Here is an 18018-nt window from a genome sequence, read left to right as displayed (position 1 = left end):
TCTACCAAACCATCAGTGGTCTGTTGTGGGAACCCATAAGTTGTGAGAGATTATTGTTCAGTGGTGATGGTGTCCTTGTGATGACCAGAATCATTTTTTTTAATGGGGGAAAGAGTAGTAACATGGGGGCGAGGTAGTGTAGACGTGTGGTGTAAGAAAGGAGAGCGAGGCGGGTCATGGTTGGTGCTTTGGGCACGGAAGGGACAGGTTCTTCAGGTCTTTGCTTGTGGAGTCTCGACCTCAGTCACACGACGCTCATCCCCGCCTCCAAGAAATTATAATAATAACAAAGAAGAAGGAGGAGGAGGAGAAGGACTGTTTCTAAGGACAGATAGAAACATTTTCCATCAGAGTGAACTGTGAAAAGAAAATCATGTATTTAGAGAAAGTAATGAGATCAGCAGATAATAAGGTGCTGTAATTGCCAGACTAAGGCTAGCCTAAGGTACTACCGACAATTTGGCCAATATGTTCACTGGTGCTTCAGTCATGATGCTGAAGTGAGCGAATAAGGAGGATCACATCTCACAAGACATCCCTGCGAAGTCAGCCAGGGAGACAGATAAACTATCCACACTTCCTGGGAAAGACTCGGTTATTTCTCCTGGATTTACTTCACGGGATTTGCAGAATGCGGTTCACTTAGATTTGCTGGTTATTGTTGCAAGTGTCACCGGAGCTCTTTTTCCTCCATTTCTAGCTTTTAATTGCATAAACTTCAAGGCGAGACGAGCAAAAGCAAGCTTACTAAAGATAACTAGGCTGATAGAGATTTGAAGTTGTTTATACTTATCTCAAGGCTCCCCTCAAAGAGAGTTAAACCTCACAAAAACGCAGTGGTCTGTTACCGTTTAGATTTCCTTTGTGTTCCCATACTTTAGCTCTGTACCTGCTTGGTTGACCATATAAGTTATCTGGTCTGTGTAGCAGCTCATGTCTCCGTGTGATTACTCAGACAGCTAACTGAAGGTTAAGCCGATAAGCTAGTGAAGATTAGGCTTTACCAAGCCGGCGATGACGGAGAGACCAAGACTCCGTCAGTAGACTGAGACAAAGCTGGGACGCCAGCACTTTGAAAGGTGACCCGCCAAGAAAACCTCACGCCTCTCCGTTGACTGTCATCCCTCGTATGTTGAAACCGATATATCAAGCGTCAGTTTGATCGTGGGAAGATGGAGGAGGACGCCAAACGTCTCGGTACGAGGCGGTGTCACCTGACCAACCACCACCTCCTCGTGGGTTTTGCCTGTCTCATGTGACGGGACGATTCATTCTCTCAGGACTAGCTTACCTTCCTTACGTGCCTGCAAACGGTAATTATGGAGCCGGGGTTTCTTCAAGCACCCGTTACCAACGTGGAAATACAGTTAAGGAGGAGAAGCTCGATTTGGTATATAATGAGCAGCCGGGGGAAGCCACAGAGGTGCGTGTGTGTAGGATGAGTGGGTATGGGGGCGCCTCGGGTTTCGGGTAGTTGCGGTGATCTATGTGTCACGCTCAGCGGCCCGGCTCATCACGCCCACACACCCACCCCTCTCTTGGGACACCCACACCGTTGGGGGAGGGGGCACGAACTCACTAGGGGAGGGAGAAAGGAGCAGCAAATTACAAAAGGGGAGGTGGGGGGAAAGGGGTTGGGACAAGGGGAGGACAAGGGTGTATAATGAGACGGGTGGCGTGGTAGGGATCATGTGTTGGTAAGCATGTCCATGGGGCCAGAGACACCGATGCTGCAGGTGTCTTGTGCGAGAGCTTTGGCCAATGCTTTCTTCTGGCGGGGAGTAATGTTAAGACTGCCATGTAATTTAGGCACCGTGCGAAGTGTCTTAACTTTGTCTTGTTCTGTGGCTCGGCAGCGTCACCTGTCTCAAATCGTGAGGTCGTACGGTGTGGATCTACGTGGACGGGCGTGCTTCAACCCAGACATGTTGCTAAGGTGCACATCTTCGTCTAACTGAAGGTTTGCCGATTCCTGGCTAGTCTCAGCTGCCCTGAGCCAAGATATCATGGTCAACCTGAGGCCTTCGGATCTCATCCCATCTACCCAGACGGCAGACGTCCATCTGGATGAGCCATTACAACTGCCTCTGGGCTTAGAATGGTACGGGATTCATGGGACAGCGGCTGCGTTATCCTGCTCCGTGTTAAATTAACCTCTCTGACATTACGGTTTCCTCCTTTCCCTTAAAAATCCTCGCTTAGATCACATTGAGCTGAGGTTGTGAGTCACATATATGACGCCCTAAGTTAGTTACACTGACGCCATCAGCGGTGAATATGATCTTTCACAAATTAATGCATATGTACGTGTAGGTCCCCACAGCAAAATTAGTGCTGCTACCGCTATTGTAACACAAGCTGATGGTTCCTATCTCGAATGAGGAGTTGGGATCAGTAATTGGGCATCCGCGCTTTGAACCTTTTGCTGTTCTCGTTGACCTTAAATTTTGGTAATGCCGTTCAACGAAAGATAGTCCGACTGAAAGTGACTCTCCTCAGTAACTGCGTCGAACTTCCTTCAGCATGGCTGATAATGCTTGTGTCTGAAGGTCGAAACATAACAACAAAATCATCCACGACGGAATCATAGACTGCAGTGTTTCTAGATTTTCTTAAAAATAGTGGGCTGAGAACACATGATAAAGGCTAGTGTATTTGGCAGAATCTTATACCCCGAAGAGTAAACTGATTGACTTCGGGGCTTACCTTCGAGTCGCTTTAGAGTAATCAATCAGAAAGAACTTGAGAGAAAAAGTCTGCTGATCTCGAAGACGAAGTGAAGTCAACACGAGCAGATCCGTCTGCCATCAGAACAGAGCTAGTTCGTTTCATCCAACAGGATCAGTAGGCACGTTCGAGGTTCGAACCCTCCGGAGGGTCATCCCCCCAACGTGTCACGTACGCTTTCCTGGCATTTCTAAGAAAGACGGAAACACGCTTACGTTTCTTGAGGAAAGAGAGAAACGCTTATTCTGCCAACCCAGGATTCGCTTCCGATGGAAACTGTTGGACGGCGAGAAATTATGAGACTATGTCTCTACGGGCGTCACTCTAAGGTGGAATTATATATATATATATATATATATATATATATATATATATATATATATATATATATATATATATATATATATATATATATATATATATGTATGTATGTATGTATATATATATTATCTTGTCATGAAAGTGCTAATTCCTGTCAAAATGACCAAGTAGACGTACAGATGACATGGAGACGGATCCAATCCATCGATAACACGTTTTCTAAGGTTGGGAGGGGTGGATGAGAGGAGAGCTGCAGACTGACCGTTTGCCCAGCCTCACCTCGGGTCTTCTTGGTCAGGGGTCAGCAGGCCACAGGTGCGGCGGTGTCATGTCACACACAAGCCCCGCGGGTGACACGTAGGGGTTTAGGGAGGGAGGGGGAGCTACATACAACCTCTCGCGTTACCGGCTGTGGTAATATCCGACCCGTGAGCGAGTACTGCTGACCCAGGGTGAGAGAGGAGCATGGATGGGGATGGTTACCCTGCATGCGACGGGGACCAGCTCGAACTACAGGTGGGTGGATGGGGAGGACTAGGTTTGAATGCGAGAGAGGTCATAGGTAAGCCAGGTTAAGGGACACCTGACGGTCTACAACGGGGTGACCTGCTGCAGGATGGTAATAGTATCCCAGAATTTCTTAACTAAATATATAGACGGAGACAGGATAGTACAGTAGACTTTTCTCTTCCTCGACCCCCACCCCGTCCTCTGCATCAACTAAGGGGTGAAAAGCTCTGAGTACGAGGGAATACAAACAGCAACAGACCATGGAATCCTTGAGGAACACCGTCTAGTGGGGATAGTATACATGGAAATCACATTTTTGTCGAATCACAGCTGCGTGATACCCCATACAGGAAGTGATTTGCCCTCTAATGTGTACATGCAAGAAAAAACGTTGAAATACGTGCATTTTATGTCGGTATTCTTGAAGGACCCTGATCTCTGTTGAGTGACATCACTGAGGTATTTGTATAGCACACTGTTGTGGGATCCTAGTTCTAGGATATGGCGCAGCCCAGGTCTTGGGATTGAAGCCAGATGGATAACTTGCTTCCAAAGATACATACACTCGGCCCGTTGCATTCCCCTCTCGCATATACACGAAAGATGAGTGTATGAATAAGCAATAAACCATATGCGTAATGTCTCATGTTGGAATGACGTGCCTCTTGGAGTCCGACAAATACCCCTTTGTGACCCCTATAATCCATCTATCCTGCCGTTCTCGAGGAGGGTGGATGGTTGATCAAAGCGACAAAATCCTAAAGGAAAAATAAAATCAACTCTGCCTCCTGCGAGGATTGTGACCCTGCCTAGGGAAAGGACGGAGAGAGAGGCATGGAACAATATGAAAACGATGCCTTGCCTGGGTTACTTACACCCGTTGTGTACAACTGAGTGGTGTAGGATCGGGGACAGGGAGGGTAAGAGGGGTGGGGTGGCTTTCGCCCACCCTCCTGCAACAATGTACATCGAGACGCCTATGTTCTTGCCTTTAGATCACATATTGTTGTACTGAATCTTGTGTATCTATTCATAATTACCTTTTTTTAAAGGTCTTGGTGTTAACCAAGACGTTTATCTAGAGGCTCCTGCAGCGCAAGTTTGCGCTAGTTTCAGTAGCAGGGGAAAATGTGGACTCCATTGGCGTGAAAAGCACCCTGGCCCAAAGATAACTTTTCAGCCGCGGTGTAACCTCGTGTGGACAGAGTCTACTAACACCATATAATTCTGTTGGGCATTTATAGCACACACACACACACACAAAAAAAAAAAAAAAAAAAAAAAAAAAAAAGTTGATTTCACCAAAAAGTGTCGGACATGTCACAGAAGCGTCTGCTTGACAAAAGCATATCGATTGCGTTAAAGCAAAATGTAGGGTAAACCGTTCTCTGCTGCACACCCAGTGTTCGTTCACTTTGAAATACTCTCAGCGGAAGTTCGTCAGCGTCATCATATTTCGAGAAACGTTTTCCTTCGCTCGGTACTGCAATGGCACGAGGTCTTGTATGTTACGGCAGCCTTATACCCATCATAATCAGGTGAGAAACGTTCAGTTTAGTCCTGGCAAAAGTAACACCTGCCTAGATGGGGGTTAGGTCGGGTTTGGTATAACAGAACTTGGTACTGTATTTAACTCTACATTTTCTCTTGATCTTCGAAGTGCTTTCCACTTTCTGATATTCGTTTGAGACTGCAGGAATTGAGGAGGGGTAGTGGGTTTGATGGGCGTGAAAGTCTTTATGTAAACCTCACAAATTTCTCGTTTTTATTATCTCGTGCCACTGCGAAATTATATAATCGCCAAAAATCATTGCCACATCATGGATGAAAATTGTTACACCATTGTAAACAGGGAGGAAAGATGAATGTGGAACATATGTGTAAGCTGTGACGTCTGTGCATTACCTTCATGTATGGTAACATATATAAACAACAATACATTTGGGTCCGCGGTACTGAGGCGTAAGCTGGCAGGTAGGCGCGCGGCGCTTGTGGGAGCTCGGGCTTACCCGCGTCGAGAGGGGAGTTGGCAGGCGCCACCTGCCCCACGTATGGTACCACCCCATCTAGGACAATGGGCTTTAGTGTCCTGGGCGCTCCACCGGCACACAGGAACGGTTCACTTTGGCATCCCTCGCGCTCCAATGGCACGCAGGAATTTCAGGAATGATGTACAGAGTGGGAGCGGGTGTCTCCTCTGTTGTTCGCGTAGACGATGCGAGTTTGCGCTCCAGCAGGAAAAATAGCCATATCTATCGTGAAGGCTTATATGATGTAACACATTTTATAATAGAATCATTTGATTATTTTCTTTCACCAATAATTTTGGGAAAAAATGATACCGGAAAATTCAATCTTCTCATCGAAAGAAAGATTCTTCGAGACTTTGATGTTGATTCTGGAATGATCATTCTTATGATAATTATGATTTAATGGCTCTTTGAATCAATTTCAGGCAAGTTATAAAAATACGGAGAAAGTAGAACTCAAAAGGGACGTTGAACAGACGCCCTTCTCACAAATACAAAACTGGAGGTTAAATTATACAGTGCGCAGACCGCTGATGGTCTGAGTGTTGTAATGGGGTTGTTCTGGTGACGGTCTGTGTGAGGTCGGATGGGCTCGCCGCTGTTACGGTGTCCAACTGCAACTCGTGGAGGAGAGATCTGTGGTTAAATGGAGGTGATGTGGCGTAGCGAGTTAGTTTAGCGCCTCTTTGATAGGTGGTACAAGAGGAACCGAAAATGATTATGCATGCCATTTTCTGCACCACTTCCAGTATGCCAGAAATATATGAATGTGGGTGAAATATGAAATATAGTTAAAAATGGAAGAAATATAAGTATTGGGGAAATTTTAGACAATAATGGTAATATTGATAGATCGATGAAAATATATTTCAAAGGAAGCCCAGGTATATAATTTCACATAAGCCGTTTTCACTTGTTAGATATCTTTTAAAGAAAGCCAGAATATGTAATCTTCATAATGATTTTTGATCTTTGGATATATTTGTGATGACATGTATCGCTGAATAAACAATTGGGTGGAAGCGCTTTTTAAATTCCACGAACGGTTTGGTTTCTGTTGACGTGGTTTGACGGTGGCCCAATAATTATTGGATGCTGTTTCGGATGCTTTGAAACAGTTTTATATATAAATGAACATGTATTGTTTATGACGATTTGGTCTTATATTTTTCTAAGACGAAAATACGTGGCCACAGTATCTTTATGACCTGTGAAATCTATTCGCGAGTTAAAAAGAATAGAACTTAGATTTCCCTTTTTGTATGATATTTGATGGATTAGGGTCAAGTAATTCCTCTCATACCTGGTTTTAGATATCACTCTATAATGGCCTTGCACTTGATATTACTAATTGACAATTGTAATATGTGTGAATTAAACTGTGAAAGTTAGACATGGAAAATGACACTAAATGTGAATATGTACATTTTTCTTTTATCAGGGGCCACCCTGGGCCCTCTTGGTCAGTATATATCCATAGGCCCTATGTAGATTTGGGAGAGTCAGACCCCTCTTGACCGCCCTAACCTCGAACTAACCGGTTGTTCACACACACACACACACACACACACACACACACACACACACACACACACACACACATAATCCCTCCATTGATCTCAGCAATACTAAGACGAAACTCTTCATGCCCTTCTTATCCACATTTACAGAGAGAGAGAGAGAGAGAGAGAGAGAGAGAGAGAGAGAGAGAGAGAGAGAGAGAGAGAGTGAGAGAGAGAGTTTCTGAAAGCCTGATTGCATCTCACACACGCGCCAGGTGATGGGACGGGAGAGGAGTGGTAGTCTGCTCCCTCTCCCCCCACCCTCCCACTCTGGCCTGGAATATTCCTATTGTCGCGCTACCTGTCTGGAATTTCTGGAATGCCGCGGGCAGGTGGTCTGGGACTAAGGAATTGATGGGAATTTCATCTCTACATCATGTTGTAGCTCATCAGTAATGAACCGATGCCAAAAGATGGGTCTTATTGCATCCCCGTCTGTGATAAATCAGCTGTGAGGCTTATTCCGGCAAGGTGATATTAGTGATCTGTCGGTTGGTGAACGTTGCTGTGTCACTAGATGGAAGGCAGTGTTCATGATCCGTCAGTGTCTTATTAGGCCGTATTCAGCTGATTACTGTAATTGTATTGCGAAAATCATCTTGAGCATGCAGTAAAAAGAGATTCAGTTGGATCGAGGAAGTGTTATATATATATATATTATCCCTGGGGATAGGGGAGAAAGAATACTTCCCACGTATTCCCTGCGTGTCGTAGAAGGCGACTAAAAGGGAAGGGAGCGGGGGGCTGGAAATCTTCCCCTCTCATTTTTTTATTAACTTTCCAAAGGAAGGAATAGAGAAGGGGGCCGGGTGAGGATGTTTCCTCAGAGGCCCAGTCCTCTGTTCTTAACGCTACCTCGCTGAGGCAGGAAATGGCGAATAGTATGAAAAAAGAAAAAAAAAAAAAAAATATATATATATATATATATATATATATATATATATATATATATATATATATATTTATATATATATATATGATAGAGAAGAGAGAGGCATTTGGACGATTTTTGCAGGGAAAAAATGCAAATGAGTGGGAGATGTATAAAAGAAAGAGGCAGGAGGTCAAGAGAAAGGTGCAAGAGGTGAAAAAGAGGGCAAATGAGAGTTGGGGTGAGAGAGTATCATTAAATTTTAGGGAGAATAAAAAGATGTTCCGGAAGGAGGTAAATAAAGTGCGTAAGACAAGGGAGCAAATGGGAACTTCAGTGAAGAGGGCTAATGGGGAGGTGATAAACAGTAGTGGTGATGTGAGATGGAGTGAGTATTTTGAAGGTTTGTTGAATGTTTTTGATGATAGAGTGGCAGATATAGGGTGTTTTGGTCGAGGTGGTGTGCAAAGTGAGAGGCTTAGGGAAAGTGATTTGGTAGACAGAGAAGAGGTAGTAAAAGCTTTGCGGAAGATGAAAGCCGGCAAGGCAGCAGGTTTGGATGGTACTGCAATGGAATTTATTTAAAAAGGGGGTGACTGTATTGTTGACTGATTAGTAAGGTTATTTAATGTATGTATGACTCATGGTGAGGTGCCTGAGGATTGGCGGAATGCTTGCACAGTGCCATTGTACAAAGGCAAAGGGGATAAGAATGAGTGCTCAAATTACAGAGGTATAAGTTCGTTGAGTATTCCTGGTAAATTATATGGGAGGGTATTGATTGAGAGGGTGAAGGCATGTACAGAGCATCAGATTGGGGAAGAGCAGTGTGGTTTCAGAAGTGGTAGAGGATGTGTGGATCAGGTGTTTGCTTTGAAGAATGTATGTGAGAAATACTTAGAAAAGCAAATGGATTTGTATGTAGCATTTATGGATCTGGAGAAGGCATATGATAGAGTTGATAGAGATGCTCTGTGGAAGGTATTAAGAATATATGGTGTGGGAGGCAAGTTGTTAGAAGCAGTGAAAAGTTTTTATCGAGGATGTAAGGCATGTGTACGTGTAGGAAGAGAGGAAAGTGATTGGTTCTCAGTGAATGTAGGTTTGCGGCAGGGGTGTGTGATGTCTCCATGGTTGTTTAATTTGTTTATGGATGGGGTTGTTAAGGAGGTGAATGCAATAGTTTTGGAAAGAGGGGCAAGTATGCAGTCTGTTGGGGATGAGAGAGCTTGGGAAGTGAGTCAGTTGTTGTTCGCTGATGATACAGCGCTGGTGGCTGATTCATGTGAGAAACTGCAGAAGCTGGTGACTGAGTTTGTAAAGTGTGTGAAAGAAGAAAGTTAAGAGTAAATGTGAATAAGAGCAAGGTTATTAGGTACAGTAGGGTTGAGGGTCACGTCAATTGGGAGGTAAGTTTGAATGGAGAAAAACTGGAGGAAGTAAAGTGTTTTAGATATCTGGGAGTGGATCTGGCAGCGGATGGAACCATGGAAACGGAAGTGAATCATAGGGTGGGGGAGGGGGCGAAAATCCTGGGAGCCTTGAAGAATGTTTGGAAGTCGAGAACATTATCTCGGAAAGCAAAAATGGCTATGTTTGAAGGAAGAGTGGTTCCAACAATGCTGTATGGTTGCGAGGCGTGGGCTATGGATAGAGTTGTGCGCAAGAGGATGGATGTGCTGGAAATGAGATGTTTGAGGACAATATGAGGTGTGAGGTGGTTTGATCGAGTAAGTAATGTAAGGGTAAGAGAGACGTGTAGAAATAAAAAGAGAGTGGTTGAGAGAGCAGAAGAGGGTGTTTTGAAATGGTTTGGGCACATGGAGAGAATGAGTGAGGAAAGATTGACCAAGAGGATATATGTGTCGGAGGTGGAGGGAACGAGAAGTGGGAGCCCAAATTGGAGGTGGAAAGATGGAGTGAAAAAGATTTTGAGTGATCGGGGCCTGAGCATGCAGGAGGGTGAAAGGCGGGCAAGGAATAGAGTGAATTGGATCGATGTGGTATACCGGGGTCGACGTGCTGTCAATGGATTGAATCAGGGCATGTGAAGCGTCTGGGGTAAACCATGGAAAGTTGTGTGGGGCCTGGATGTGGAAAGGGAGCTGTGGTTCCGGGCATTATTACATGGCAGCTAGAGACTGAGTGTGAACGAATGGGGCCTTTGTTGTCTTTTCCTAGCGCTACCTCGCACACATGAGGGGGGAGGGGGATGTCATTCCATGTGTGGCGAGGTGGCGATGGGAATAAATAAAGGCAGACAGTATGAATTATGTACATGTGTATATGTGTATATGTCTGTGTGTGTATATGTATGTGTACATTGAGATGTATAGGTATGTATATATGTGTGTGTAGACGTGTATGTATATACATGTGTATGGGGGTGGGTTGGGCCATTTATTTCGTCTGCTTCCTTGCGAAAAAAAGTATATATATATATATATATATATATATATATATATATATATATATATATATATATATATATATATATATATATATATATATATATATATATATATATATATATATATATATATATATTCTATTTGGTTAGGTTTCCGCCACGAATGTTATGCATGAAATACTCAAATCCTGCATTACCCATAGTTAGATTGCCAAAGAGCTTTAACCTCGGTACCAGAATCTTTATGATTAGTTCTTATTTATAATAGTTGTACATTGTATATTAATAAAGAAAACGTAACATGGGCCATGAATATTAAGAGAAAACTTTTAGAATTTTGTGTTTTCGTCAACATGTATTTTGTATGTTCTCCCATAAGCTTCATTAGATGTGCTTGTACATTATCTTGTAATCAAATAACATATTGCATTTACCTTAACAACAAAGTGATGGTAATATATAATTTTGCGGAATAACAGTTCCGTGCTATCCCTACCCAAGTTCCAATACTTTTCTAAAGAATAAAAATAAATCTGATTAATTGAAGAATGTAATATGATATGTACCTTTCATTTGCAAGACGATTATTATTGTTAATGATTTTTTTATTTCCATTTTGTGTTAAATCGTTTATATTTACCAGATTTTAAAAGACTGTTGTGATGCTTTCAAGAGCGCGAATGAAAACAGAAGTCAAGCGAAACCAAGAAACTTTTACAGATAAGGATTTGGTGAAGCTCATGGGCATGTTAGGTGTGGCCGTATAGGATGCGGCCTCTTGCAAGATGTCTCGTGTAGGGGGAGGGGCGAGGACCAAGCCCAGGACCTCACAGGATGTGTGTGCAGACTGTGGGGCGCCAGGTAAGACCTTTCTTGAGTTGTCACTAAAACCTCTCCCTTCTCGTATACCTTATAAATGTTTGGGTAATTTAGTCTAAAATAACTTTCCTGTTGTCGTCATTTAAAGTTTTGAACTGTAATTTATATGATAAACTTATACTTTATTTTTTTCATGTTATTGAGTGGCAAAACAAATCTTTGCTTGAGATAATTACGAGAATTAATTGATTGAGGTTTGAAAGGGTCTCCCAAAACTCAGAATTGCAGGTTGAATAATGGAAGATTTATAGAAATAACAGAAATACAGTTCAGCCCGGGAATCATTCCTGTGATAGTATAGTAAAGACAGTCTCCTGTCTGAAATGTTATTCATTTTAGCAGCATTTCGCTTTTCTGAGTACATTAAGAATCTTATTGGACAATCTTGATGATAGCATGTCACGAGCCCAGGACTTGTGGATCCTTCAGGGAATAGTGTTTGTGTGTTATCTCCTTAGGCTTCAGATTATTGAGAATAAGGGATTTCGTTGACCATAATGGCTCATGATACTTAGTCAGTGTGCACGGATTTATGCCTCTTGGTGATTCTGAATAAACTACAGAAGTATGGCCTTTTATTATTGGAATGGCAATCATAAGATAATGAAAATGAATACAGAAAAACAATAAACTGCTAATAGAATCGAAATGTAAGTAGACAAATGGGTTTCTGACAGGATTACAGATATGCTTTGCCATCCCTACTGAATGCAGTCTTCTGTATCCCTATGAATGAACTGTATCTAGGTGTTTATGGATGCTGGGTTTATAATCTTATTGTCAAGGCTGTTACGGTGAAAATGACATTCTGAAATGTTTAGATTTTACTTTGTAAAGATTTAGATTAAGTGTGGAGACATTTTAAACTAAGACCTGCTTCTCTATAGGTAAGATAAATTGTCGTATATATTATTTATCAGTGCAAGTCATCATGTTAATTCTCTTATCCATAACAAGTCATCATGTTAATTCTCTTATCCTTAAAGTAATCTTGTACCCTTTGCTTATCATAGATGTTAATGAAGGTGTTGAGTAAAGAGAACATAGTAGATGTTAATTTGTAGATCATTATATACAGTCCTGTTATAGAAAACTGATTGGTTACATTTGGTTAGGGTAAAGTGCCAGTATAAGTACTCCAAAGAAATATTTTTGGAATGAAGAATTTTCTTTGGTGGTGGTAAAAGAAAGGAAAAAGAATTAGTCAGTAGTAGGGAGGGATATGAAGATTTCAGGAAATGTGGGTTAAGATAAATGAACTTCATAGTAATCAGCAGGTTCTATGAAAATCTCACCTAACTTTGCCTAGGGGTTGAAACACCTGAACTTTGAATGTTGTAGCCAAAATATGCAACCATCATTTTCATGTTCTTTGTAATGTTATATGGTGAAGAATGTGTTCCGGAGAAAGTTCATTTGCTTGAATGCTTTTAACTGCAACAGACAGATACAGCACCCTGAAACTGGATTGCACAGACTGCAAGTTTGGGATCTAGGAGGTTAGTGGCATAGCAAAAGGTTGGCACAATAAAACAGCTTGTGCATCTTAATGAACAGCTAGAAAAGATAAGGTTACGTTACTGTGGTTGGAGCCATGTTGATTACATGTAAAGTCCCCATGTTGATCATGAACCATGTGATATGTGTTTCCTCTGCAGAGACTGTAAGAATAAAGGCAGAATAAGAACTTGTGTACCTGTGGTATTCAAGTTGGCCAATAGTTGGTCGCTTAATATTCACCAACATTTCCTCGCCCACTTTGAGTTAGATTTGGCAGATAGGTTTAGTTATATTATTTAGATTAGGTATAGTTTCGGTTTAGTGAGATTTAGCAAAGTGGTTTTAGATGTTCAGGGATGAACTATCAGTAGGAACTAGTGTCAGAAAGTATTTGGGAACAACTTGTCGGTAGGAACCAAAGTGTGTGGCATCTATATACCACCCAGAGATGTGATCCCATATGCAAGCCTTTGTCAAACTGGATGTAATCACTGGACCATAACTATCATATTTTTGAAGTTGCAATAAAGATACAATAATTGTTCATCGTCAAGGGAAGTTAGATTGGTTCTCTTAATTCCTAGATTTCTGTCAATAGCTTTACCTTTTTAATCTCTTTCTTGACATGTTTGTTAATATGGAATGCTTTGAATCGTACCTCACCTTTCTCTTATTATTCTCCACCTGCCACACCAGTTACAATTTCCCCCATACTGAAAGCCCTGTGTACTTCTCAAGTACTTTACTTCAAGGCAAAGTATCTCCTCCAAATAGTGAAAACTATTGGAAATATATACTGACTTCTGATGTAAAAGTTATATTGAAAAAACATATATTGATGGAACTTGTTGCAAAAAATAGAAATTAAATAGAGGAAGGTAGGTTTGTTTGTAGCTCATTTATTAGTGTTAGGAAAACCTAAATCAGTGTATCAGAGTAAGGCGTGTAGGATATTTATGTATAAGGTAGATCAGTTTTATTTCGTATCCATTATTATGTTTATCATAATTATTAGGATGAGATTGTAAATGTAGTCAGCCTTTTATTTGTTTGCTTTCAGAGCCGGGCTGGGCATCCATAAACCGAGGTATACTAGTATGTGATGAGTGCTGCAGTGTGCACAGGTCTCTTGGGAGACACATATCTCAAGTCAAGTCACTCAAGAAAGGAACCTGGAATCCTATACAACATGCTGTAGGTTTATAAATATCATAGTCATTGTGGGATGAACATTAGTCGTTTAGGGATGAAGCATCATACTACCTTACCTTTCATGTATATGGCTTGGATGGCAAAAATTTAATGACGTTGCATCACATTTGAATTATGTTTATATTAATTTTATTCCCATTAAATGCAGGAATGTAACTGGAAATTCATTAAGTAGCCAAAGGGTTAAGTAGTTTGGACATGATCATGTTCATGTGTGTATTGAACTGTATCTTTTTAACCATTAAGTTTCTGAATATGTAATGTAGATTATGAATTTGGGAAGTGAGTCAGTTGTTGTTCGCTGATGATACAGCGCTGGTGGCTGATTCATGTGAGAAACTGCAGAAGCTGGTGACTGAGTTTGGTAAAGTGTGTGAAAGAAGAAAGTTAAGAGTAAATGTGAATAAGAGCAAGGTTATTAGGTACAGTAGGGTTGAGGGTCAAGTCAATTGGGAGGTGAGTTTGAATGGAGAAAAACTGGAGGAAGTGAAGTGTTTTAGATATCTGGGAGTGGATCTGGCAGCGGATGGAACCATGGAATCGGAAGTGGATCATAGGGTGGGGGAGGGGGCAAAAATTCTGGGAGCCTTGAAGAATGTGTGGAAGTCAAGAACATTATCTCGGAAAGGAAAAATGGGTATGTTTGAAGGAATAGTGGTTCCAGCAATGTTGTATGGTTGCAAGGCGTGGGCTATGGATAGAGTTGTGCGCAGGAGGATGGATGTGCTGGAAATGAGATGTTTGAGGACAATGTGTGGTGTGAGGTGGTTTGATTGAGTAAGTAACGTAAGGGTAAGAGAGATGTGTGGAAATAAAAAGAGCGTGGTCGAGAGAGCAGAAGAGGGTGTTTTGAAATGGTTTGGGCACATGGAGAGAATGAGTGAGGAAAGATTGACCAAGAGGATATATGTGTCGGAGGTGGAGGGAACGAGGAGAAGAGGGAGACCAAATTGGAGGTGGAAAGATGGAGTGAAAAAGATTTTGTGTGATCGGGGCCTGAACATGCAGGAGGGTGAAAGGAGGGCAAGGAATAGAGTGAATTGGAGCGATGTGGTATACCGGGGCTGACGTGCTGTCAGTGGATTGAATCAAGGCATGTGAAGCGTCTGGGGTAAACCATGGAAAGCAGTGTAGGTATGTATATTTGCGTGTGTGGACGTATGTATATACATGTGTATGGGGGTGGGTTGGGCCATTTCTTTCGTCTGTTTCCTTGCGCTACCTCACAAACGCGGGAGACAGCGACAAAGCAAAAAAAAAAAAAGAAAAAAAAAAAGAATTTGTGTTTGATGTGGTTATTCATTACCTTGGTTTGTGCTTTTTTTGTGGAACACTCTCTCTCTCTCTCTCTCTCTCTCTCTCTCTCTCTCTCTCTCTCTCTCTCTCTCTCTCTCTCTCTCTCTCACAGAAAAACAATTGGAATCAATCTGTCAGTACAACACTTCCACCTAAGAACATACAATACATATAGTTTTTTTTTGTTGTTGTGTTTGTGTGTGTGTGTGACAGAGCTGTGCACTCAAACAGTGAAAAGACTTTGTTGTGATCAGCATTTGTCTCAGGCTGCCAGTTTAGAGCATTTTCATGGTGGTCCTATTTACTGCACCGGCATGAATTTGTTTATTGTATTTTTGCTAATTTTGTGTGTGTGTTGGTAATTTGTGCAAACATTTAAGGAAGCACAGCAGTTTATATGTGATTATGCAGGTTAAAAGGTGTAATGATGCTGTCATTCTGACAATTACCATCCATTTTCCTATGTGCACATCCCATCTTCCAGTTGTCACTTAATGCACATTCGTTTTTTCCCCTCATGCTTTTTGGTACATAACCATCGAATATCACCCACTTCTTATACTCTACTTTCTTTCAAATCCTTATGAACCTTGTTTGTGGTTCTTTGAAATTTAAGTGGACTTACCCCATTCCTTATCTAAAGTACCAGCCTTGTCTTTGCTCCTGTTTCTTTTACCCATGGCTATATCCTTTGAACATTCCTGAACTCTTCTACCCACTTACCCCACAACTTAGATTTGCTTAGAATTAGAGTATCCATGTGTTCAAGTAAAGTATCTATCTCTCCATTCTTTTCATTTTGGTTGCAACCATGTACATTCAGACACTCCAGCCCAAGCCTTCAAAAAACATCCTTTGTTTGGTTCCTTCTGTGGGTAGTATTCTTTTTTCCTTGTACCCTGGCATTACTGTAAGTGTTTAAGTTGTAATTGGTTATAATCAGCTGCTGATTTTAGTAGCTGAGGAGCAGCACTGATTGATTTTAAACTGACTGTTTTTTTTTTTTTTTTTTTTTTTTAGCCTGTGCCTCTTTCTATCATGGCCATAATTCCTCCGTTATTTATTTAGCTGCATGATAAACATTGTAGTTTTCCATGATACTGCTTGTCTTTCCAGAAGCATTGTCGTTACAGCCACTTGTAAATATTCTCGTCATTCATGGTTTTATTGTTCAAATTTTCCTTGATACAGGATTTGAGTATGCAGTTTATTAATGCTGTTCCAACACTACAAGGTAGCATTGCAAGGAGTATTGTACATATACTTCTTTGTGATCGGAATATGATATTTCTTTGATTAGACGTTTGTAACAAGCATGAAATTTGATAAGTTGTAGAAAATAATTTTAATCCTGTTATTATATATGTATAATGAGCAGTTTCTATCCCCTTTTTATCTCATCTCATTGAATTAAAAAGTAATTAGTCTTTAAAGCTCTTAGAAGTATGTAGAGCTAGACTTGTGTTGATTTGTAATAAGGTATAGCTTATGGAAGTAGATTTTGAGGTACACTTATGTGTGGACCAATTTTTGTTTTTGCTTATCGGTAGTATAATTTTTTTTCAGTGAGACGCAAATCAACCAAAAGATGTCTTGTAATCATCTTGACCCACTAAACTGTGACTTATATTTTCCTACATTCCTTTCTCAGCAAATGATTGGAAAAGAAAATATGATTTTAGTGATGTCAGGATATTTTTGTACTGCAGCTAATGCACACTAATCTTTGTTGTTGTTTTTTTTTTCACAAATTGGGTTGTGATAAAGTTTTATCATTATGATGTCAGGATATTTCTGTACCACAGATGGTGCACACTCTCTACAGCAGTGGTGCCAACAGCATCTGGGAACACACACTTCTTGACCCAAGTGTTGCCAAGACAGAAAGACGCAAGCCTCAGTCTAAGGACCCTGTTCAGTATGTAAAAGCCCTTGACTTACTGTTAAAGATTATATTCTTTTTATCACATTTGCATCGTAGACCTTTATGAGGCCATTTCTGTGTTATGTTGTATTCCAATAGCTAATTATCCCTATCACTGCACAAGATTTCTGAAATGTTGCTACCCCTCTGAGCATTATTATTTTTAGTTTCAGTATCTTATAGAATTAGACAAAATACTCAGAACACTAGTGTTGGAGGTGGTTAAGTGGATGTTGGGGCTGGATGATGGCATAGATCATCCTTATTCATGTAAGACTATGATTTTTTTTCCATTTATATATATGTGATTTTGTTTTGGATGCACTTAAGCATATTGCACACTTATTCTTTTTATCTGTCATAATTTCACATATACCATATGTATCATTGACATTATTTATGTATTTACATATTAACACGGACAGAACTTTAAGTACATGAGTAGAAGAAAAAATATCCTTATTTTCATCAAGAATACACTGGTAGTACAGGAAATAATTTTTTGTTGCACTTGAGCACTGTAGGAGCCCCATAGAAGATATAAAGGACTCCTAAGGCAAATAGGTAAGGTGAGAGAAATTGTTTCTTCCTCTGTAAAATTGAATACATTAGTTGCAGCATAATTGTGGCTTCCTGCCACAATGATGAAATTACACTTTCTTCAATGATTTGTGGGTGACTGTGATGTGTGAATATTTCCCGCTGTGGTAAGGTTGTTAGTGGCATTTCTGGATGTAGAATCATGCTTCAGCTTGGAATTCAAATAAGGTTACAAA

The 18018-nt window shown here is 41.0% G+C and overlaps 1 protein-coding gene across 7 annotated transcripts in view; it reads left to right on the top strand.

Annotated features, from left to right (window-relative positions):
• Positions 1–18018, top strand: part of Git (ARF GTPase-activating protein GIT1) — a 626665-nt gene that overhangs the window by 580784 nt on the left and 27863 nt on the right. For 5 of the 7 annotated variants that reach the window (XM_071686451.1, XM_071686450.1, XM_071686445.1 and 2 more), the window contains 3 exons: positions 11075–11292; positions 13871–14004; positions 17124–17236. In XM_071686451.1, coding sequence (XP_071542552.1) covers positions 11217–11292; positions 13871–14004; positions 17124–17236 — 323 coding nt within the window. In that variant the 5' untranslated portion in view covers positions 11075–11216. The remainder of the gene's footprint in view (positions 1–11074; positions 11293–13870; positions 14005–17123; positions 17237–18018) is intronic. The other 2 variants (XM_071686447.1, XM_071686449.1) reach the window with 1 other exon arrangement.

This window comes from Panulirus ornatus, chromosome 42 (assembly GCF_036320965.1).
Source record: "Panulirus ornatus isolate Po-2019 chromosome 42, ASM3632096v1, whole genome shotgun sequence".
Lineage (NCBI taxonomy): Eukaryota > Metazoa > Arthropoda > Malacostraca > Decapoda > Palinuridae > Panulirus > Panulirus ornatus.
This window is presented reverse-complemented; position numbering and strand designations above follow the sequence as displayed.